The 20,038-nt window shown below is 40.2% G+C and overlaps 1 protein-coding gene across 1 annotated transcript in view; it reads left to right on the top strand.

Moving 5' to 3' along the window:
- Positions 1-2,280: 2,280 nt before the first annotated feature.
- Positions 2,281-20,038, top strand: part of kif5ab (kinesin family member 5A, b) — a 64,976-nt gene continuing 47,218 nt past the window's right edge. The window contains exons 1-2 of the mRNA XM_036571190.1: positions 2,281-2,739; positions 19,422-19,509. Coding sequence (XP_036427083.1) covers positions 2,611-2,739; positions 19,422-19,509 — 217 coding nt within the window. The 5' untranslated portion in view covers positions 2,281-2,610. The remainder of the gene's footprint in view (positions 2,740-19,421; positions 19,510-20,038) is intronic.

Here is a 20,038-nt window from a genome sequence, read left to right on the forward strand (position 1 = left end):
AATCACTGTTCACTAACACTGCCCAGCTCGAATTAACCGTTCATAAACACTGCGCATCTTAATGTAACCAACACATATATTCCCAGTTTAATCTAACTGTTCACAGACGCTGCCCAGTTTCATCAGCTGTTTACAAGCGCTGGTTTAAAGGGGAATTCAACCAATTTTTTAAAAATTTCTGACTAGGCTGAAGTTGGCTTTTTGTTCAGTTGTTTCCGTTCACCTTAAGTGCTGTAGAAGGGGCCTGCATGTAAGTACGGCCCCATTTAAGGTGGAACGGAAATTTCGAATAAGAAGTTGGCGAAAAAAAGCCTACTTCAGCTTCATACATTTCTGCATAATTATATTGTTAATATATAAACAGACTTATTCAGAGTGGTTTGAAACTTGATGCCTCTAAAAGCTACATCATACAAAGTTATTACAGTAAAGCAGGGGTGCACAACTCCTGTCCTGGAGGGCTGGTATCCGGCAGAGTCTGGTGGTTCCCCTGCTCAAACATACCCACTAAACTGGCCATTAACAGATGAGTGTAATCAGGTGTGCTTGAGAAGGTAAATTACTAAACTGTGCTGGACACAGCCCTCCAGGACTGAAAAATGGGTGTGCACCCCTGCAGTAAGGGTTCAGTCCCTGTTGAATATGATGCTGATGACTGGAACAATAGCTTTGAGAAGGTTTGGCCTAAAATGTATTTTTAAAAATTCATTAAAGATGGCTGTGCATGACATGCTAAGGTAAAACAGCCTGTAAAGAAAGCTCTTTTTCCTGAGACTTACTACTGTTTTACCATTATTAGCTTTACATATTTACAAAAGAACTGGTGGTTTTGAATAGTGAATAAACTGTGACTGTATTTGCACTTTAGGCGTTGCAACCCATAGTTTCTATCACCACCAAAGAAATGTTTAAGTTGGTAAGTTTTTCTACAATGAAATGCATTTCACACTAAACCACTCTGAATGAATTTGTTTACAAAATTTGAACTATTAAGAATTTTTGCAAGCAGAATTCCTCATTTAACCAAAACTATGCACACGCTCCACCTAGTTTTATCTAACTGTTCTTGCACAAAACCTGGATGACTGCACTGATTGGTGATAGTCGCCTCTCGCAGATGTAGGCTACTGAACACAAAACAGCAATTAAATGAATAGAATCAGTTTGCAGGCCAGTAAAACACAATAATTACGCTACCATTCAAACTGTTTGGAATAACAGTTCAAAAGTTTGAAATCACATTTCTCATTAACATAAAACCAATGTTGTTGCAGTGCAGGCAAAAATGTTTCTACAACTTGTAAGAGAATCTACAACTATTAAGATGCTACAGCTTTATACACAATTTTAATAACTGATGGTTCTTCAAGAGTTCTATAGTAAAGGAAATGGTTCTGTATAGAACCTTAAACACTCCTTTCATGATTAAAGGGTTCTTTGCATCGTGAAAGTGTTCTTCAGATTAAAGGAGAATGTGCTGTAGATGGATCTATATACAACCTTTTTGAAAATGGTTGTCTATGGCACCAAAAAGGGTTCTGCTACTCTTAACATGTCAGGCTTGTTACAATAGAACTATATGCAACACATTCTCCATTAATCTGAAGAACGCTTCAATCATGCAAAGTGTTCTTTGAGTGTTCAAGGTTCTATATAGATATATATTTTAACTAAAGAGCCAATGAAGAACTATCTTTTTTAAGAGTGGTACTATGTGCTGCATTTTGGAATGGGGTAATACATGACTGTGGTGATACGACACACATAGACCCCAAATGTTAAAGCCACTGTCATATTCAATTTTACACTAAACGTCCTTTTAACAGTGCATTTCTTTTTGGAAAAATACACCATAGAGCATCATCAGCATCAACGTTTTTAAAAATCCTCTGTTACCTGCCTTGAATACTTGAATCCACCCTATTTAAGATAAGGGTCTATTCCATGAGTATGAAGTTGTACTTAAGCATATAGAGTCCAATCTATTTTCCTTTTTAGTTCAGCTCCAACATGCCTCATTTACCACGTCAGGTGTGTTAGATAAGCTCTCTGTGATCAGTCTTGCTGACCATCGCTCTATCCTGCCACCTGCCAGGCTTTTGTTTTCCTCGGTCTTGTTTTCACATTAGATGCTTCAGCATGAGTGGTCCTGATGCGAGCATCACGGTGACGCCACAGGGCCGCTCCCTAAGCCACGCCCCCTCGCCGATAAAGGCCAGTCAGCGTGGAGCTGGGCCGAGCGCGTGCGTCCGGACTGCTGCAGCATCGCACACCTCACACACCGCTCTGCAGACTGGAATAAGCACAACCGCAGAGCTGCCAGCACCAAGACCCGCTTTAATGACAGGTGAACAGCGCAAGCACTGACCAGACAGTCCGCTAAACTTGCGCTTCTTTCACAGAGAGGTGTTTTGCGCGTTGGATGCTGGAAGGCTCATGAACTGCGCATCTCTCGTCCAAGCAACTCCTACGTCGCCTGGCTATTTCGAAGTCTGCTTTCAGATCACCATCTACCAGCACTTTTGCACGCCGAGCAACGCTCGGACACGGCGAAGAAAGCGAGCGTGGTCAAGCAGTTGAGCTACTTTTCCAAACGTAGCGCAGCGCACAATGGCTGAGCCTGGCGCAGAATGCAACATCAAGGTGCTGTGCCGGTTTCGTCCCTTGAATCAGTCAGAAATTCTTCGCCGAGACAGATTCCTCCCCGTTTTCCAGGGAGATGACACTGTCATCCTCGGGGTGAGTGCAAGGCATTATCTGACTTTTAAGATTTTTTTTTTAATCTAAGAGGATTTCTCTAAGGGTTTATGGATAAAGTGACGCAGAGAGGCTCGCTAATCTCTCCCTTAAGAAGTTGCCTACAATCAATAAAAGGCTGTAAGTCGTGTGTGTATATATATATGTATAGATAGATAGATAGATAGATAGATACATACATATGTATATATAAGCATAATTATTTTACTCTGTTGTTATAAATAGGACTGATGTTTCTCAAGGGCCACATTGCTTCAGATTGCAGGAATGTGTTTATTATGAATTCTGAAAGCGTGAAATATATTAGTAAGGCATTAGAGTAGCACCATATCTGGCTCTAAGGTGGGCTGGGTTAGCCCTACCTAAGCAATTCTAAGCAGCAAGAAGATGCTGGGAGTGTGATAAACAGCAAATGGATCAAATTGTCTCACACTGATTGCCCACTTTGACACAGCAGGCCTTATTGCCAGCACTTTGGGCCAATTTGCAGTGGCAAGTCAGAGCTGAAGTCCATTTCGTTGTCATATCCATTGTACAGCACAAATGAAACAGAGATTCATCAGGATACAGTGTTATTTAACAGTGACTGACAATAGCTGTAGATGAGCAGTACTGAAGGTAAAAGTGAGATGCACATAAACAGTGCAAATACTGTGTCTATTGTGGAGTGGAGATGAGGGTGTGGATGGGCGGGTCTGGCTTTGTTTTGTGTTAGGGGTGTGTAGCCTGTTTATCTGTGAAGTTCACTCAGTGAATGCTCATCTCAGACAATGTGTATCACCATTTTTGTCGTTTTTCAGCTTTTGACATAATTTGAAAATGCCTGTTGGCCTTTACATTGTGTGTAAATTTCATGAAGAATGGACAAAAAAAATACTTGGAAAAAAAGCCTGGTAACATTGACTTTTATTAAAAGTAAAGTATGTTTTTTCCTTCTCCCATAAAGTTAACATTTTGGAGGTTTTGCTCTGACAACAGTGATGTAATAGGGAATAATGTGAAAGCAGGTGCTGTAAATATCATGGATGCCTTCATTATATTTATCTCTGAAAAAGATATGAGTGTCGCATCATCTCTGGCTATGTGTACAGCTCTCTTAGGAACAGATGCACACACATACATGCCCAGTATTTGCACAGCTAGGCTTAAGAATGATGTAAGAGCAGCACCCAATGCACTACTACACAACAGTGTCTCTGTGTTGCAGTGGCAAATACCATTAGTGTCCAAACTAACCTGAACTTCTGTGACATGCATGTCAGAATTTCAGTTTAGGGAGGCCAAGGTTACAGGTTGAGGGGACAGCTTGCAAGCATTAAACCAGAATTTCACTGATTTTTCTGCATATTTCAATCACTGAGATGTAAACATAGTCATCAGAGTGCTATGATGAGAAATGGTGCATTGTAGAGACTTGAATATCTTTACAGTGGTGGTGATAAGAACCAGAGGTCTGACATGATGTCTACAACAAATATAGGCATTTTATATACTATCCAAAATGACAAGTCATCCTACGTGTCTCCTGTGTTTTTGTATGTTGATAATGGTAAGATAGTTTGAAAAGTCTGTGGGGACTATTTTGACTTACAACACAACACATGTACCTCTCTGTCATGAATGTATGTGAAAAAAAAAAGTTTAGGCCAAAACTTTGATCACAACCATAATCATAAAACTAAGTCTAATGCATCATAACCATTTCATGTAATAGCTTTCTATCATGTGGCTTTTAGAGACGTTAAACTCTTCAGATGTCTGGTTCCTATCACCACCACTATAAACAATTTTGGCTCAATAAGTTTCTCTAGAACTGAGCATTTCATACCAAACCACTCTGATGGACATTGTTTACATTGTAGCTATTTTATTATGCATAATTTTTTAAAAATGGTTCCTGCTTTAAGACCCAGAGACATCACTATAGTGAACATGACAACCAGCCAACTTTACTACAGCTACATCATTAAAACATTACCCACCCATTACTATAATCAGAGTTAGGGGTTGGCAACATGGCAAGATTTTATTTTATTGTAATAAAACAATTTATAAAAGGATATTTATTGCAATTTTTATTGCGACAAGTATGCTTTTCTGAGCTTGATGTGGATTTTGTCAGTACTTCAAAGCACACTAAATATCTGCATGTTTGATCACAACGAGAGAATTAGTAGTCCTGTTTAACTGCATTTAGGACAGAGCACTAAATCAGACGTTGAATAAAAATCATTGCCTCATTTGATAATGTTTTGTTTGAACCTGTGTTTCATGAAAATGTCTTCAAGTATTGCGATTTTATATATTTGCCATAGTGCCACCCTTAATCAAAGGGGAAACGTTAAACACAACACATGATTGCTTACCTCACATATAGCTGGCTAACGTTAGTCACTGTAACAACAAGTTCTATCATTGCAGAACTAATAGTAGAGGTCTAGGGTGAATGGTTGAAGATCGTGATATTTGCTTTTTCACTGTATTAAACTTTTTACCATGATCAACCACTACTGCTCGCTAGCTAGGTAAGTAGTCTATGGGATGTAGCTCATCTGAGCTAAGTTATCACAGTGTAATATTTTCATCGGCGCCATTTTTTTTACCTTCAGAAATCCTGGGGGTTCCAAGTCAGTCAGCTACGCCCCCTCAGGCCCCCGGTAGCTACATTCCTGCTACATATACTAAAGTGCACACGTTGTTGATTAACTTCAGTTGTTGTGGATGGCTGTGTGTGTGGAGAAGCATTAGAATGTGTGTGTGTGTGTGTGTGTGTGAGAGAGCGAGAAAGGGGGAGAGAGAGAGTAGGCCTCTATTGATCTGCAGTGAGACAGAAGAACTGACACAACACCTAGAGACTGGTTTGTAGTGACAAGCTCTTAATAATTCTATCTCCTCTCTCTCTCTCTCTCTCTCTCTTCCTCCTCTGCAATTTCTGTTTGGTCTCCTGATCTCCAAGGGTAGATAGGTTTTTCATTAGTGTCACTATGAAGATGCATGTGCGTGCAGTGCTCTTCCATGAGCCATTAAGCTCACATACAACTGCGTGGTCTTTGGTTCATCCAGCCATGCTGAATCAATTCCCTTTGTTAACAAGGGGACCAATATGGCTGTCTGATTAGATTAAATCCAGTGACATCACAGCAGGCAGGGTTTAAAAAACTCTCTTCTTCCATTCATACCCTCATGAATAAGTTTCTGCAGTGTGTCTTTCTTTGATGATGTATAATTTTCACTGATCCTATACTGCAGGGAGTGCTGTTCTCCAATTAGTTTTGCAGATCGGAGCATATGGTTGGTAGTAAATAAGTGCAGAGATCAGCTGCCCCAAGGTCAGCACTGCTGCTGTGAGAGCAGGGCTGCAGATGTTAGTGGTCATGCTGTGGCCTGTGGGGAGGGTGTGTGTGTGTGTTAACACAAGCCAGGCGAGAGGTCTCTTGTTTCTCTGTGACAGTCGAGAAGAGGTGCCAGTCACGGTTCAGCACGAACCCCTACCTCCTCCTCTTCCTCCACACAACCAGCTCACAAGTGTGAGTCACATCACTCCCACAGCAAAGAATGAATCAGATGAACTTGACTGTAGGTTTATGTGACTGCTGTTCACATCCATCCATCCATCCATCCATCCATCCATCTAAGCATTCATCTGACCCTCCGTTCATGCGTTCATCCATCCAGCTTTCTGTCCATTCATCCAACCATCAGTCAGTCTGCCAATCCATCCATCTTTCAAACCAACAATTCATCTGTCTGTCTGTCCATCCATCCATCCATCCATCCGTTAAACTGTCCATCTGTCTGTTTGTCCATCCATCCATCCATCTATCCATCCCTCCATCCATCTGTCCATTTATTTGTCCATTCATGTCCATCCATACGTCAATACATCCACCCATCCTTTCATCCTTGCATCCATTCATCCATCCACACGTCCATCCATCCATCCATGTGTCCATCCTTTCATGCATTCATCCATCTGTCCTTCTGTCCATTTATCCATCCATCCATATGACCATCCATTCATGCATTCTTCTCTCTGTCCTTTTGTCCATTCGTCCAACCATTAATCAGTCCACCCATCCATCCTTCAGTCAAACTACCATCCCTTCATCCATCCATCTGTGCATCCATTTGTCTATTTGTGTCCATCCATCAAAGCATCCATCCATTCATCCTTGCATCAATTCATCCATCCACCATCTATCCATCCATTCATTCCATTCGGTTCATCCATCCTTCTGTCCATTCATCCAACTATTAGCAATTAGTCATCCATCCATGAATCCATTCATCCACTTATACATCTGGGTCCATCCATCCATCTGTCCATCCAGGTCCATCATTTCATCTGTCTATCCATCCATCCATCCATGCATCCATTTGCTCTAAAAACACACTCTGTTGGTCATATTTCAGCTGAAGAGGCACTTTTATTGAAACACTCTTCTAAAGAAAATGTTCAGTAGTAAAACAGAAACTACTGCCAGACTTTATAATTACCCCTCTCTCTCTCTCTCTCTCTCTCTCTCTCTCTCTCTCTCTCTCTCATCCTTTCTTTAACTTTACAAATATGTATTAATAAAGGCCATTGGAAAGGTCCAACAAAACAAATGAGACTCTGTAAATAAATAAATGTGCTCTGCGCTGCGTACACTGTGTTCACAAAAGAGAAGTGCCGCCATGAGAACTGAGCCGTGCAGCCGATGACTATTCACACAGAGCTGAGAATGAGCAGCGGCCTTGGCTCCTGTGTGAGCGAGGGCAGAGAAAGAGAAGAGGAGAAGAGGCTGTGGAAATGAAAGAATCTCCTGAGACTGAAGGATATGTAATAAAGCTGGGCCAGACAGAGAGAGATCAGTACAGAGATAAGATTTTAAAGGCAGATTGGGGGAGATAAAGGGTTTGTTTTGAGAAAGAGAGAGAGAGAGAGAGAGAGAGAAGAGAGAAAGATTGGGAGTGTGAAGGGGGGTGAGAAAGAAAGGGCAGGGACAGGAAAGAGGAAACAAGAACAGAGAAAGAAAGCGAGAGAGAAGCAGATAGAAGACAGAAAAAAGGAAATGGAAGAGAGAGAAAGAGTAAAGGGAGAAAAGAGAGAGAAAACAAGAGACAGAGAAAGAGGTAGAGAGAAAAAAAAGGAGGGGAAGATAATGAGACAAAGAAAGAGAAAGGGTGAAGAGAAGATGGGGAGAGAGAGAACAGCAGGAAAGACAGAAGGAAAGAGAACAAAATTCAAGAAAGAGAGAGAGTGAGACAGGGAGAGAGAGACAGAAAGAGTGGAGAGAACAAACAGAAAAAAGAAGTAGAGTGAGAGAGGGTACAGAAAAAAGAGAGAGAAACAGCGGGGACAACAAGAGGGAGGAGGAAAGCGGGGAGGTAGAGAGACAGAGAGACTTTATTTGTGTTGCAGAGAGAGAACGCTGCATCTCTTTTCAGCAGCTGAAAGCTAGCGTTGCCAAACTGAGCTTGGAACGAGTCGCCCTGGCCCGACCCAGATACACCAGATCACCGGACATGTTCCAGAGAGCACATTTCTGACATATCAGCATTCTGGAGCTTCAGATTAGTGTTTGATTAGCTTTTTATCTGTGGTAGGTCACATAACTGTACACGATTAATGTGCTTTACTGTGAAACACTACATGTAGACATTATGATTTTAATGCTTTAAACTGACAAGCTGTGCATTGCATAATGGGATTACTGGTTACATAAACATATGTTAATGTGTTGTGTGCAGTTGTTAGTCCACCTCCTTTAATCTTGGATTTTTGTATGTTTGATGTCTCCTATTTGTATATTGTATACTGCACATTAGTATACAGCGTCGGTGATGGAAATAGAAATATAAAGCATACACACCCGTCCATCCCCTCCCTCTTACCCTGAATGTAGTCGATAAGGCAAAACATGTTTGTGAAGTTTGCTTCTTTAGTTTTCCCCTGAAACTATGCTAGCTAATGTAGCTAATGAGTAATGTAAAATGCCCCTAACAATTAGCATCATGCAAACAGCATGTCTGCATCGTCACAAAATCGCCTCAAACTGTGTTGAGTTGTTGAGTAATCTCAAACAGACTTGTTTATGTGCTTCTGACGCTGTACGACATACAGTGATTTTTCAAAGATGGACAAAGAAATGATTTAAGATGCCTGATACTCATTTGTAGCTGTGCAGCACATGTTTGTACATTTTTCCTAGATCATACAATGTTAGAAATCACATAAGCATGACTGTTAGAAATTGCTCATCAATTAGACATAGTTTGAGGCAAGTGTGTGATGATTTAGGCAAACAATTTGCACAGTGCTAATTACTGGAAAAGGGGGAGACTGGGTACAGTTGCATTTCTCTCAGTTACTCAGAGACTATTTGGACTAGGCCAACCAAATCTTTGCATATTAAACTTAAATTTGTCTGCTAATTATGCATGCCACTGAAATATGATTACATATCACATATCATTCACAATATTTATTTGAATGGAAGACGTCAGATGTTGCAACTCACCCCAACCCTGGGGACAGCTGCAACATGGATCAGGGATGGTTACTACATGTTAAACTACATTAAAATTCACTAAATAACTTTCGCTTTTGGTCTCAATAAGCATAGTATTCTGAAAATAAGCAAAATATATTGTTAATATAAAATATATTGTTTTACAATAATATTTTAGCATTATTTATTTGTACAATAATATTATAGTATTATTTATTTATTTTGTATTATTTATCAAACAAGATATTGAGTTTATGCATAGAACATAGGCCTACCTTGAGTTATTGTGCAGATGTTACACTTTTCTGAAGGTCCAGTATCCTGCACGTGGTAACTGCTCTGATCCCTCACCTGCATTTCTCTCTGTTTTTCATGATATCGGAATAAGGTGGTTTGGCAAAGGACAAAGGCCTTGTCCACTGCCCTGACTGTCCTGTCCTCATCCCTGATTTAATTTGAGGCTCTCTCCAAAATACTGTGGGGAACCCCTCTGTTAGTATCCCTCTTCTGCACCCTTTTTCTATCTCTCACTCAAATTTAAAATGGGCATATATTTTTCAAAAAACAATCAAATTTGTCAGTGTCAACATTTGATATGTTTTCTTTGTACACTCAGAAAAAAGATATGAAACTGTCACTGGGGCAGTACCACTCCTGTCAGTGGGGTGGGACCCTCAAGGGTACATCTCAGTACCTTTAGTCAGGGAACATAACTGTACCATAATCCATTGAAATAATATTTTCTAAGTTGTATTGACTCCACACACCCCGTCTCGTCTCCAGGCTTTTTATTTTATTGTTCTGTTTTAAAACATTAGATTATGAAAAGGTACAAATATCTAGTTTTCAACTGGGAAAAACATATTTAAGGTACACAATTGGACCTTAAAATCACTGTTGTACCTTAGAGGGAACGTTTACATTGTTTGTACCTTGATGAACGAAAAATGTACCTGCACAGAATCTTTATTTCTAACAGTGTACAATTTTCAATTAAATATAGGGTTTCAATCAGTAAGGCTAAACAATGTCATTTAGAGTGTTTTGACATGAAATGGTGCACTGAAGATATCTTTAAAGTGGTGGTGATAGGAACATGGGGTCACAATGTCTTGAACTCTTATTATCTGGGGGCAGTCGTGGGCTGGAGGTTAGGAAACTGGAAGGTCGCCAGTTCGATCCCCTAGGCCGACTAATACGTGACTGAGGTGCCCTTGAGCAAGGCACCTAACCCCCAACTGCTCCCCGGGCGCTGCGGATAGGGCTGCCCACTGTTCTGGGCAAGTGTGCTCACTGTCCCCTAGTGTGTGTCTTCACTAGTGTGTATCTGGTGTTTCACTGCATGGATGGGTTAGATTGCAGAGGTGAAATTTCCCCATTGTGGGAATAATAAGGGTCACTTAATCTTATCCAAAATGACCAGTGAACCTATACATATAATGGTAAAATAGTGGTAAACATGAAAAAATAAGTCTCTTTAGGTACTGTTTTGATTGTACCTCTCCTCCATGATCATAAAACAATTTCTCAAGCATCAGGCAACACATTTATAACAATAATAATAATAATTCAGAACACATTCATGTAATTGCTTTCCGTGAGAAAACGTTCAGGGGCATTAAGCACTTTAGATGTCTAGTTCCTTTCACCACTGTGACAACTAGACAACAGTTCTGACTCAGTAAGTTCCTCTAGAATGGCACATTTCACATCAGACCCCTCTGAATGGTTTTGTTGCCATCTTAACGATTTAATGATGCAGACATTTTGGTGGAATTTCCCTTTATGTTAGCTTAAATGTTTCTAGACATGCATCTCAGTAAATTGCTATTTAATATGATTGTTACAGGAAGCTCTCATGCTCTCTGTTTCTCTCCATCATATTTCCATCGAGAACCTTCAGTGAGTTTTCCCATCATGCTTTGAGGCTCATTAGGCCTCAGTGCTGTGCTGTGTGTGTGAGCAAGAAAGTGCACATGCACACACACGTGCACACAGACCAGCGCCTTCCAAAAGGCTTCAGGCCCCTCACTGCATCTTGTCTTGGTCTATATTTGTAGCCCCTGTCAGTTCGGCGTTTTCATGTATATCGTGCCTCCATTATTGCTGAAAAAGTTCCTCACAGTCGGATGAAATTGGACACTATGGCCGGCAATTTGTGCTCAGCAAAATATCCATCGCAGGGGGCACGAGAGTCGCACAGCTGGACTGCTCCATCAAGATTGGGGTCAGTCTAAGTTTGAGTTTGTGAATAGGTGAGTGTGCGTGTTTCTTCATGCGTATTCAGGATCTGTCAAGATCTGAATTGCATTCCTAGCAGTTCTAACCTCGTCTCGCCCCATTTTTTCTTTCTTTTTTTCCCCTTTTTTGTTTTCTTCTGCTGGTTTGCCTTCTCTGTTTTTTCTCCTGCAGCACTTATTTGGCCTTCGGTAAATTCTGTGTTGCCAAGCATGAATGAAAAAACTGAACATTTGCATTTTTACAACACAACCTAGTCACATTGCAAATTCATCAGAATGTAGTCTCTCTCTCTCTCTCAGTCCTGGTCTGATTAATAATGCAGCGTGCTCCACTTAGAGAGGGAGCTAATTGCTCTAGTTCTGATAAGAGGTGTCGAGAAATAATTGCGGCACATTACTGGTGGAGCTGGTTGTGGTCAAGGAGGACGTCTAATTACTAAGGCTGGTGAAATTAACAAGTCTTTTGTTTTTAAAAATGCAAACAAGAGGCTTCAAACAGAACATTGAGTTTGTGCAGCGGGAACAGCGAGGGGGGAATTGGAAAGAGAAGCCGTGTGATGCTGAAAGAAGGATGAATTCTCAGAGGAAAGTTGTGTTGGTCTGAGACTATTAGAGCATGTCCTCCAATCCCCCAATCTCAGCTCAGCTGCCCTCTTTTTCTGGCTCCCTCTCTCTTTCGTGCACTTTCTCACATGCTCTCTGCTCTCTTTCTTACCCTTTCTCTATTTTGGGTGCCTTATGACTCTTTCGCTTCTCTCTTTCTCTTTCTTTTCCCACACTCTTTCTTTGTCTCATCACTGTCTTTCTCTCTTTCTTGTTTTCTTTCTCAATGTCTCTCTCTCTCTCTACTCTCCCTCTCCTTCTACCTCTCACTTTCTCTCCCTCTCTAAGCTCCCTTTACCTCTCTCCTTTTTCTTTCACACTTTCTTCCTTTCCTCACTCTTAATCTCTTTAACTCTTTCTCCCTCACTGTGTCGGAGTCTTTATTTTATATCCCTCTCTGTCTTTCTACTCTCTCCACTCTCTCCCTCTCCTTCTGCCTCTCTCTTACTCCCCCTCTCTCCACTCTTCCCCTCTCAATTTAATTCAGTTCAATTCAATTTCATGTTGCTTTATTGACATATAACAGGTGTAATAATTATAATACTAATACTACCAATACTACTACTACTAATAAAAATAATAATAGCAAAATGATTCTATAATGATATTATAAAATATTAAATATTAAACATGATATTATAAAACAACAGCAATAATAATAATAATAATAATAATAATAATAATAATAGCAAAATTCTCTCTCTACTTTGATTCTCTCTCCGCTCTCTGTAAATATCCTATATCTCCTATATCCTACATACACTGATATCTCTTCCTCCCCCTCTCTCAACTCCTCACCCTCTCTCTTGTTATTCTCTTTCATGCTCTCCTTTCTTTTTCCTCTGTCATTCTTCTTTATGCTGACTTTCTCTGTCTCTCCACTCTATCCTTCCACCTCTCTATTCTGCCCCTCTCCTGTCTCTCTCTACATCATCCTCTAAATGCAGTTCTCACTTTGTTCTTGCCTTAATTGTACTTTTTCTCACAGCTGAGTGAAGAACGTCTGGCCAAATATTGATAAGATTCCACCCACAAGCTGATCCCTTCAGTTGTGAGGTGCTGATTCTGTGTGTCTCTGTGTGTGTGCTACGTTTGGATTAGCATCACTCTCTCTTTGCCCATAATGCCTAACACATTATGCATGTTAAATACGGCCTAACCACTTTCTCCAGTTACATAACCATAAATATCCTCTCACTTAACCACAGAGCCAGGCTGAGCAGAGGACTGCTGTTTAACAGCGAGGCACTATAGGGATTACTTACCAGCTCAGAGAGAGAGAGAGAGAGAGAGAGAGAGAGAGAGAGAGAGAGAGAGAGAGAGAGAGAGAGAGAGAGAGAGAGAGAGAGAGAGAGAGAGAGAGAGAGAGACTTTGTCTTTGGACCCCTTTATTAAAGCATTATTAATTTTACTGTGAACTACTAAATTTACTGTGAACAATTTTTAAACATCCACCTCCTGCCCTTCAGACGCCAATCTGAAGGACTTCCAAACTGCTAACTTTGCTTGTCCCACTAAGAAATTAGCCAAAGTACATTTAGAGCACTGAACTTTAGAGTATCTACAGCCAAAAAAACATAGTCCGGGTGAGCAGATACCCCAGCCCTCTGAGAGCTCTGTCCAGGAGCTGAAATAGAGGACCCAGCCCTCTGAGCGTTCTGTCCAGGAGCTGAAACAGAGGACCCAGCCCTCTGAGCATTCTGTCCAGGAGCTGAAACAGAGGACCCAGCCATCTGAACGTTCTGTCCAGGAGCTGAAGTAGAGGACCCAGCCTTGTGGGCACTCTGTCCAGGAGCTCGAATAGAGGATCTATCCCTCTGAGCGCTCTGTCCAGGAGCTGAAATAGAAGGCCTAGCCCTCTGAGCATTCAGTCCAGGATCTGAAATAGAGATTCTCAAATAGAGAATCTATCCCTCTGAGCGCTCTGTCTAGGAGCTGAAATAGACGACCCAGCCCTGTGAATGCTCTGTCCAGGAGCTGAAATAGAGGACCCAGCCCTCTGAGCGCTCTGTCCAGGAGCTAAAATAGAGGACCCAGCCTCTAACAGTTGGAAAATGTGTGTAAAACAGTATCAGTAAAATGCAAAGTGGTCAAACAGCAGGGTTGAACCACTTATGCTTGTAGGTGTATTTTGTTTTTTCCATCTGAATTTACATGGCCAAATCGTAAGGCAAATTATTCAGTAACTGCATGAAATAACTGTAATTTTTATTTTTTTTTGTAAAAGCTCCCCTCAAATGAACAGAAAATGTGTTTTATGATCATAAACATATTGCTATGTGCTTACAGTTTACTGCTGAAAGCCCAAAATCTTAGACACTCTCTGTATTTTTTTATAAAACAAATTTTTACAGAGCAGATCACTGAAGAGATGCCATCTGAGATCCAGTTTATAAGATTTGTGGAAAAATGGGTCAACTTTCAGTAGAAAAAAAAAAGTTCAGCTTCTTTTATTATAAACGTTCTAAAATTACATTACCCATCTATTAGTTTGAAAAGAAGACAGTTACAGCTCTCATATAACACCTACCTTTTGAATGAAGCTTATAAAATATCAAAGTTATGAAGTAAAGAATATGACGAAGTGTGTTTTGGAACCACCGGTGGTTCCAAGGAGATAAAGAGGTTAAACTTTGACACAAAATCATTAGCAGATACAGCACAGTGAAGAATTCTCCACTGGAGACCTCTGGAACATTTAGGCAAGGGGCTTTTGTACAGGAGCCTCCATGAAGCTTGCAGACCCTCAGGGATAGAGGGATGGGCTCTCCATTAGGAATTCCATCTCTCTTTCGGTTCATGGAAATGAAAGGATTTAACACAGCTCTGGTACAATGCCTTCTTACCAGCTATTGAGAAAGGCAACTTCTACAACCCACCCATGAAGAGAAGTTGCCCCTCGCTACACCCAGGTTCAGAAACAGAGGGGCTGACAAATAACTCTGGTAAGGACACTTGAGCCAATCCACCAAAAGAATAAGACAAAACACAGAGAGAGAGAAAGAGAGACTGAGATTCTGTGTGTGAGAGAGAAACACTGAGACACTGTGTGAGAGAAAGAAAGAGAAGATAGGTAGACAGACAGAGAGAGAAAGAGAACAAGAGACTGAGAGAGAGACTGAGACTGAGCAGAGAGAGAGAGTGAGTGAAAGAAAGAGTAAAAGTGAGAAAGACAGAATAAGAGAGAGAGATAAACAGAAAAAAGGAGCAAGAACCGAGAGACAGATTGAGAGAGACAGAGTGAGAGAAGAAGAAGAAGGAGAAGGAGAGAGAGAGTGAAAAACAAAGACCAAGAGAGTGAAGGAGAGAATGATGATTTTGAGAGAGATAAGACTGACAAAATGACAGATAAGTGAAAGAATAAGATAGAGAGAGACTGAGAGAGAGAGTGAAGAGAAAGAATGAGAATGTGTTGGAGCCTGTCCCAGTGGTCATCAGGTGGAAGGCAGGAAACACCCTGGACAGGTCGTAGTCCATCACAGGGCAGACACACCGACATACTCAATCACACACACACTCACACCTAGGGGCAATTTAATGTGCCCAGTTGGACTGACTGCATGTCTTTGGACTGTGGGAGGAAACTGGAGCACCCAGAGGAAACCCACGCAGACACAGGCAGAACATGAAAGCTCCACACAGAAAGGACCCTGGTCGCCCAGCCAGGAATCAAACCCAGGCTCTTTTTGCTGTGCTAGAGTACAGATCCCAATTAACAAAAATTCACCAATGAAAAAATAACACACCTGTAACATCCACAGACACTAATCATGCATCAACACACCACTTATTCTCAATCCCTGAAACAGTCTGAGTGCTCTGACAGAACACAAACTCCTATTCATGATTCCACTAATGGATAAAACAGTTTTACAACGTGTGTGTCCTGCCCTTCAGATATGGCCTAAACAACTGAAAGATGAGCCTAAATGAATGAGAAAGAGACTGAGAGAGAAAGACACAGAAAGTGAGACACTGGGAGAAAGAATAGAGAGAGAGAGAGAAAGAGAGAGAGAGAGAGAGGGGGAGCAAAAGAGAGAGAGAATGAGTGCAAAAATAAGAGAAAGAGAGAGAGGAAGAGCAAAAAAGAGAGAGAGTGCAAAAATAAGAGAAAGAGAGAGAAAGAGAAAGAGAGCGAGAGAGAGAGAGAGAGAGAGAGAGAGAGCAAAAGAGAGAGTAAGAGTGAGTGTAAAAATAAGAGCGAGAGAGAGAGAAAGAGAGAGAGAGAGAGAGAGAGAGAGAGAGCTTGCCCTGTAGCTCAGCTGTGATGTAGCTTTAGTGAGGCAAGCTCAAAGCAGCTCTCCCTGTGGAGAGGGAAGTAGAGGGACTAATTAATGAGTGTGAAGCAGCTGATGAGGGGAGTGTGTGTGTGTGCGTATGTGTGTGTGCGTGTGTGTGTGTGTGTGTGTGTGTGCGCTTAGCAACCTCAGAATTATAAACACTGTGCCTCACAGAGTGACAGAAGTGTTCAGAAAAAATATTCACTCCATGCCATAGAGATTTTAGATTTCTCTCAGGCAGTACGGGGGAGTTTTTAAGGCCTTGTCTGTAGTTCATATTTGATCAATACTCCAGTCAAACCCGATAAATCTGAAGTCTGTATGTGCATCTTAGAGTGCGCTGTCTGTGTGTCTGCTAGACTGAACCAGCAAACCTCAGTCAATTACTGTAAGCCTGTTTTTTGAAAACCTATCCATCCGTCTATTGATCCTTCCCCTCCTTCTGTTTTTTGTCTTTCTTTGCTTGCTTTCATGTATTGCCTTGTCCAGCACTCCTTTCTCATCTCTCATCGGTGTGCAATGTCCTCAGCTCTGATCTCTCAGTCAGTAGGGACTGTGACTAATTGCTCATGTGCTGTTCAGCACAAAGTGAAAGCTTGTCTAAAGCAGGCCTTGTTGTGCTGATGTGAGGAAGGCCAACTGTTTTTCCTCAGTGGGCTGTGAGTACTGTATGGGTGTCAATAGGGCTGGGCTATAGATAACAATTTATTACTATCATGATAGATCACAATATGCTTTTCTGAGCAGATGGTGGATATTGTCAGTGCTTAAAAAACACTGACCAACTACATATTTCATTACAAAGAGAGAATCAGAATCACTTTATTTCACCAAGTATATTTCACATACAAGGAATGTATTTTGGTGAGAGAACACATGTATAACATACTGTAACATACTAAACAGACCAGACAAGTACAAGTTCGGCCTTTTCTCTCTCAGAGTGACGCAGAGAAACTTGTTCATGCATTTGTTACAGCAAAGTTGATCACTGTAAAGAGCTGCACTGGCTGCCTGTATTGTTCAGGTTGGATTTTGAAGTTCTGCTACTAGTTTTGAAGGCTCAAAATGACCTTAAGACACTGCTTACTTCACATAGTGTCTGTCTATGTTCCAGGACGTTATCTTAGATCTGCAGATACTGACCTTCTGCAAACACCTTTTGTAAAATACAGAAAACATGCAGAGACTCGCTCAGTTATTCTGCTTTTAAATTGTGGAGCTCAATTTCACCTTTTATAAGACAGTCAATCTCAGTGCTCACTTTTAAGAAGCGTCGAAAGACATGTTATTATTATAACAAATATTTTTAAAAAATTAGACATTTCACTCACAAACAAATAAATTAAGGATAGAATAAACAGAATAAAGAAAGCAGACAATCTTTAAGGAGCTAAAAGAGATGAATATGTGAATATGTACATACGTGGAGGGGCTGAGGAAACAAAACAAAGTAGGCAGCAATTAGTCATATTTAATTGGATTCAGTAGAGTGCAGTAAATTAATCACTGAGCAAAAATTATTACAATGACAGTTTTTCATAGTATTTTTTTTAAAATAGGACACAAATTTTTGTCTGTAGGACATTTCATCAAATGGTCATTTGTACCGTGCATCATTAAAATGTTCTTAAATATCATGGTGTTATATCTTTTGCTATATTGCCCATCCCTAAGTATAAAATCTGACCTTGTCAGTCCACAAGCACCACTAGCATATTCGGTTACATATACTTAAAGGCCTAAATTGTTCTTGGAGTTTAATTTCTCTACCGATATGGCAGCCATGTGGTTTCAGATAAACTGTAATTCAGTAACTGTGCTGCAATAAAATTTTTAGTTCAGTCGAACTTCAAATAATAGATTAACACAACGTATAACACAGATTTTGTCTGTTAACTTAAAAATTAAAGTTCAATTAACTCAAAATTTAATTGCTGCATAGTAACTAACATATAATAACCAAGTTAAGACACTTACATACAGTGTAATAAAAACAGATATATTTCATGTTTACATCACCAATTTCCAGCCTCTCTTTTATCCTTTAGAACTGAAAATGTTCTGTACATGTTGCTGTGCCTTAAGGACTGGTATATCTAAATGAGCTCTGTTCTGATTGGCTACCCCGTATCGCGCTTCATTCAAAAAGCAGTTCAAGCTGAAACGCTCTGAACTGCTGTAGTCTGAATAGGCAGCTACATACAAACGTGTGTGACATCACAAAACTGTGAATTTAAAATGGTCTGACTTTAACAGTGTTTTCATACTACATCAAACAAAAGTGAGGCAAATTCAGTTTTCCATGATATGGGCCCTTTAAGTCAAATTGTGATGGATTTATACTTTCCAGAGTATACTTTTCAGATGATAATATTTTACTTACTCAAGTATATTTGTGAGGAATCTTTTTGTGTTTATCTTCATTATGTTTTGTTGGTGACCGCATCTGTACTGCTTTGCTGATTGGTCACACCTCTGACTTTTGAGTTTTGGCATTTTATTTTTGGCTAAGAGTGCATCAAGAAGTGAAGAACAGAGCCTGATAAACTTCAGTTCCTGTACTGATAGGCGCTGGATGTGCTAAGAAGTTAGTGCTAACGTTACTCAGCAGTTTTTCGAGCTGCTACTTTTGTGGTCCGACTCAAGAAGGGTTCTTTTACTTCACCCTATCATTTCATTGCAGTAACAATACGTGTACTTGAGCATATGCTCTCTCAATGATTTGACTCTGTTAAAATTATTTAGGAAAATGATTCCATGCAAAAATTTCACGATTTGATTTGTTTAGTATGATGCAGAGTTATTTGTTAAAATATACTGAATACACAAATAATGCTGAAGGAACTATTTATGCAGTAGTGGAATATGGCAATAAAAACAATGAACAAGCTTTGGCTGTTTTGGCCAGAAAATGAGCTCATACTTTACTGAACTGAGGCAGTTCAATGTCTATCTTTAGACTGATGCACTTCAATGCACTGATGCATTTCTATTGTACCTTATTGTACTGTATTGTATGGTTTTTGTTTGTGTGATTCCTGCAGGGAAAGTCCTTTGTGTTTGACCGAGTCTTTCCAACCAACACCACACAAGAGCAGGTCTACAACAGCTGCGCCAAACAGATTGTCAAAGGTGAGTGTGGTGTACACTACCAGTCCAAAGGTGGGCACACCCAACCAAATATAGATTTTTCATAATAATTAAGACCTTTATATGTAATGCAATTTGTTTCTAAGGCAGATACAAATAGTGGTTTATATATACACACACACACACACACACACACACACACACACACACATCATATATATATATATCATATATATATATATATATATTTTATTTATTTTTTTTCAGCAGCATCAATGCAGCATATGTGAATTTTTCTTTTGGAAAAGTTTCTTGGAGGCTCTTCATGGAGCGCCCATAGATAGAAGAGTGGGTAAAGCTACATTAGGATAATGGGGGGCTACTTTTAAGAATCTAAAACAGAAGATAGTAGGGATGCACAATGATGAGAATCAGAATCAAATCAGTATCAGCAGATATAAAAAAATCTTTAGGTGACACTGGGTTACTTTGCTAAAATGTCTGCATTATATTCACTTTACTGCATTTGTAACCCTACAGAAAATATTTGTAACCCTGTAGAAGCATTTAT

The sequence above is a fragment of the Colossoma macropomum genome, unplaced genomic scaffold, assembly GCF_904425465.1.
Source record: "Colossoma macropomum unplaced genomic scaffold, Colossoma_macropomum, whole genome shotgun sequence".
Lineage (NCBI taxonomy): Eukaryota > Metazoa > Chordata > Actinopteri > Characiformes > Serrasalmidae > Colossoma > Colossoma macropomum.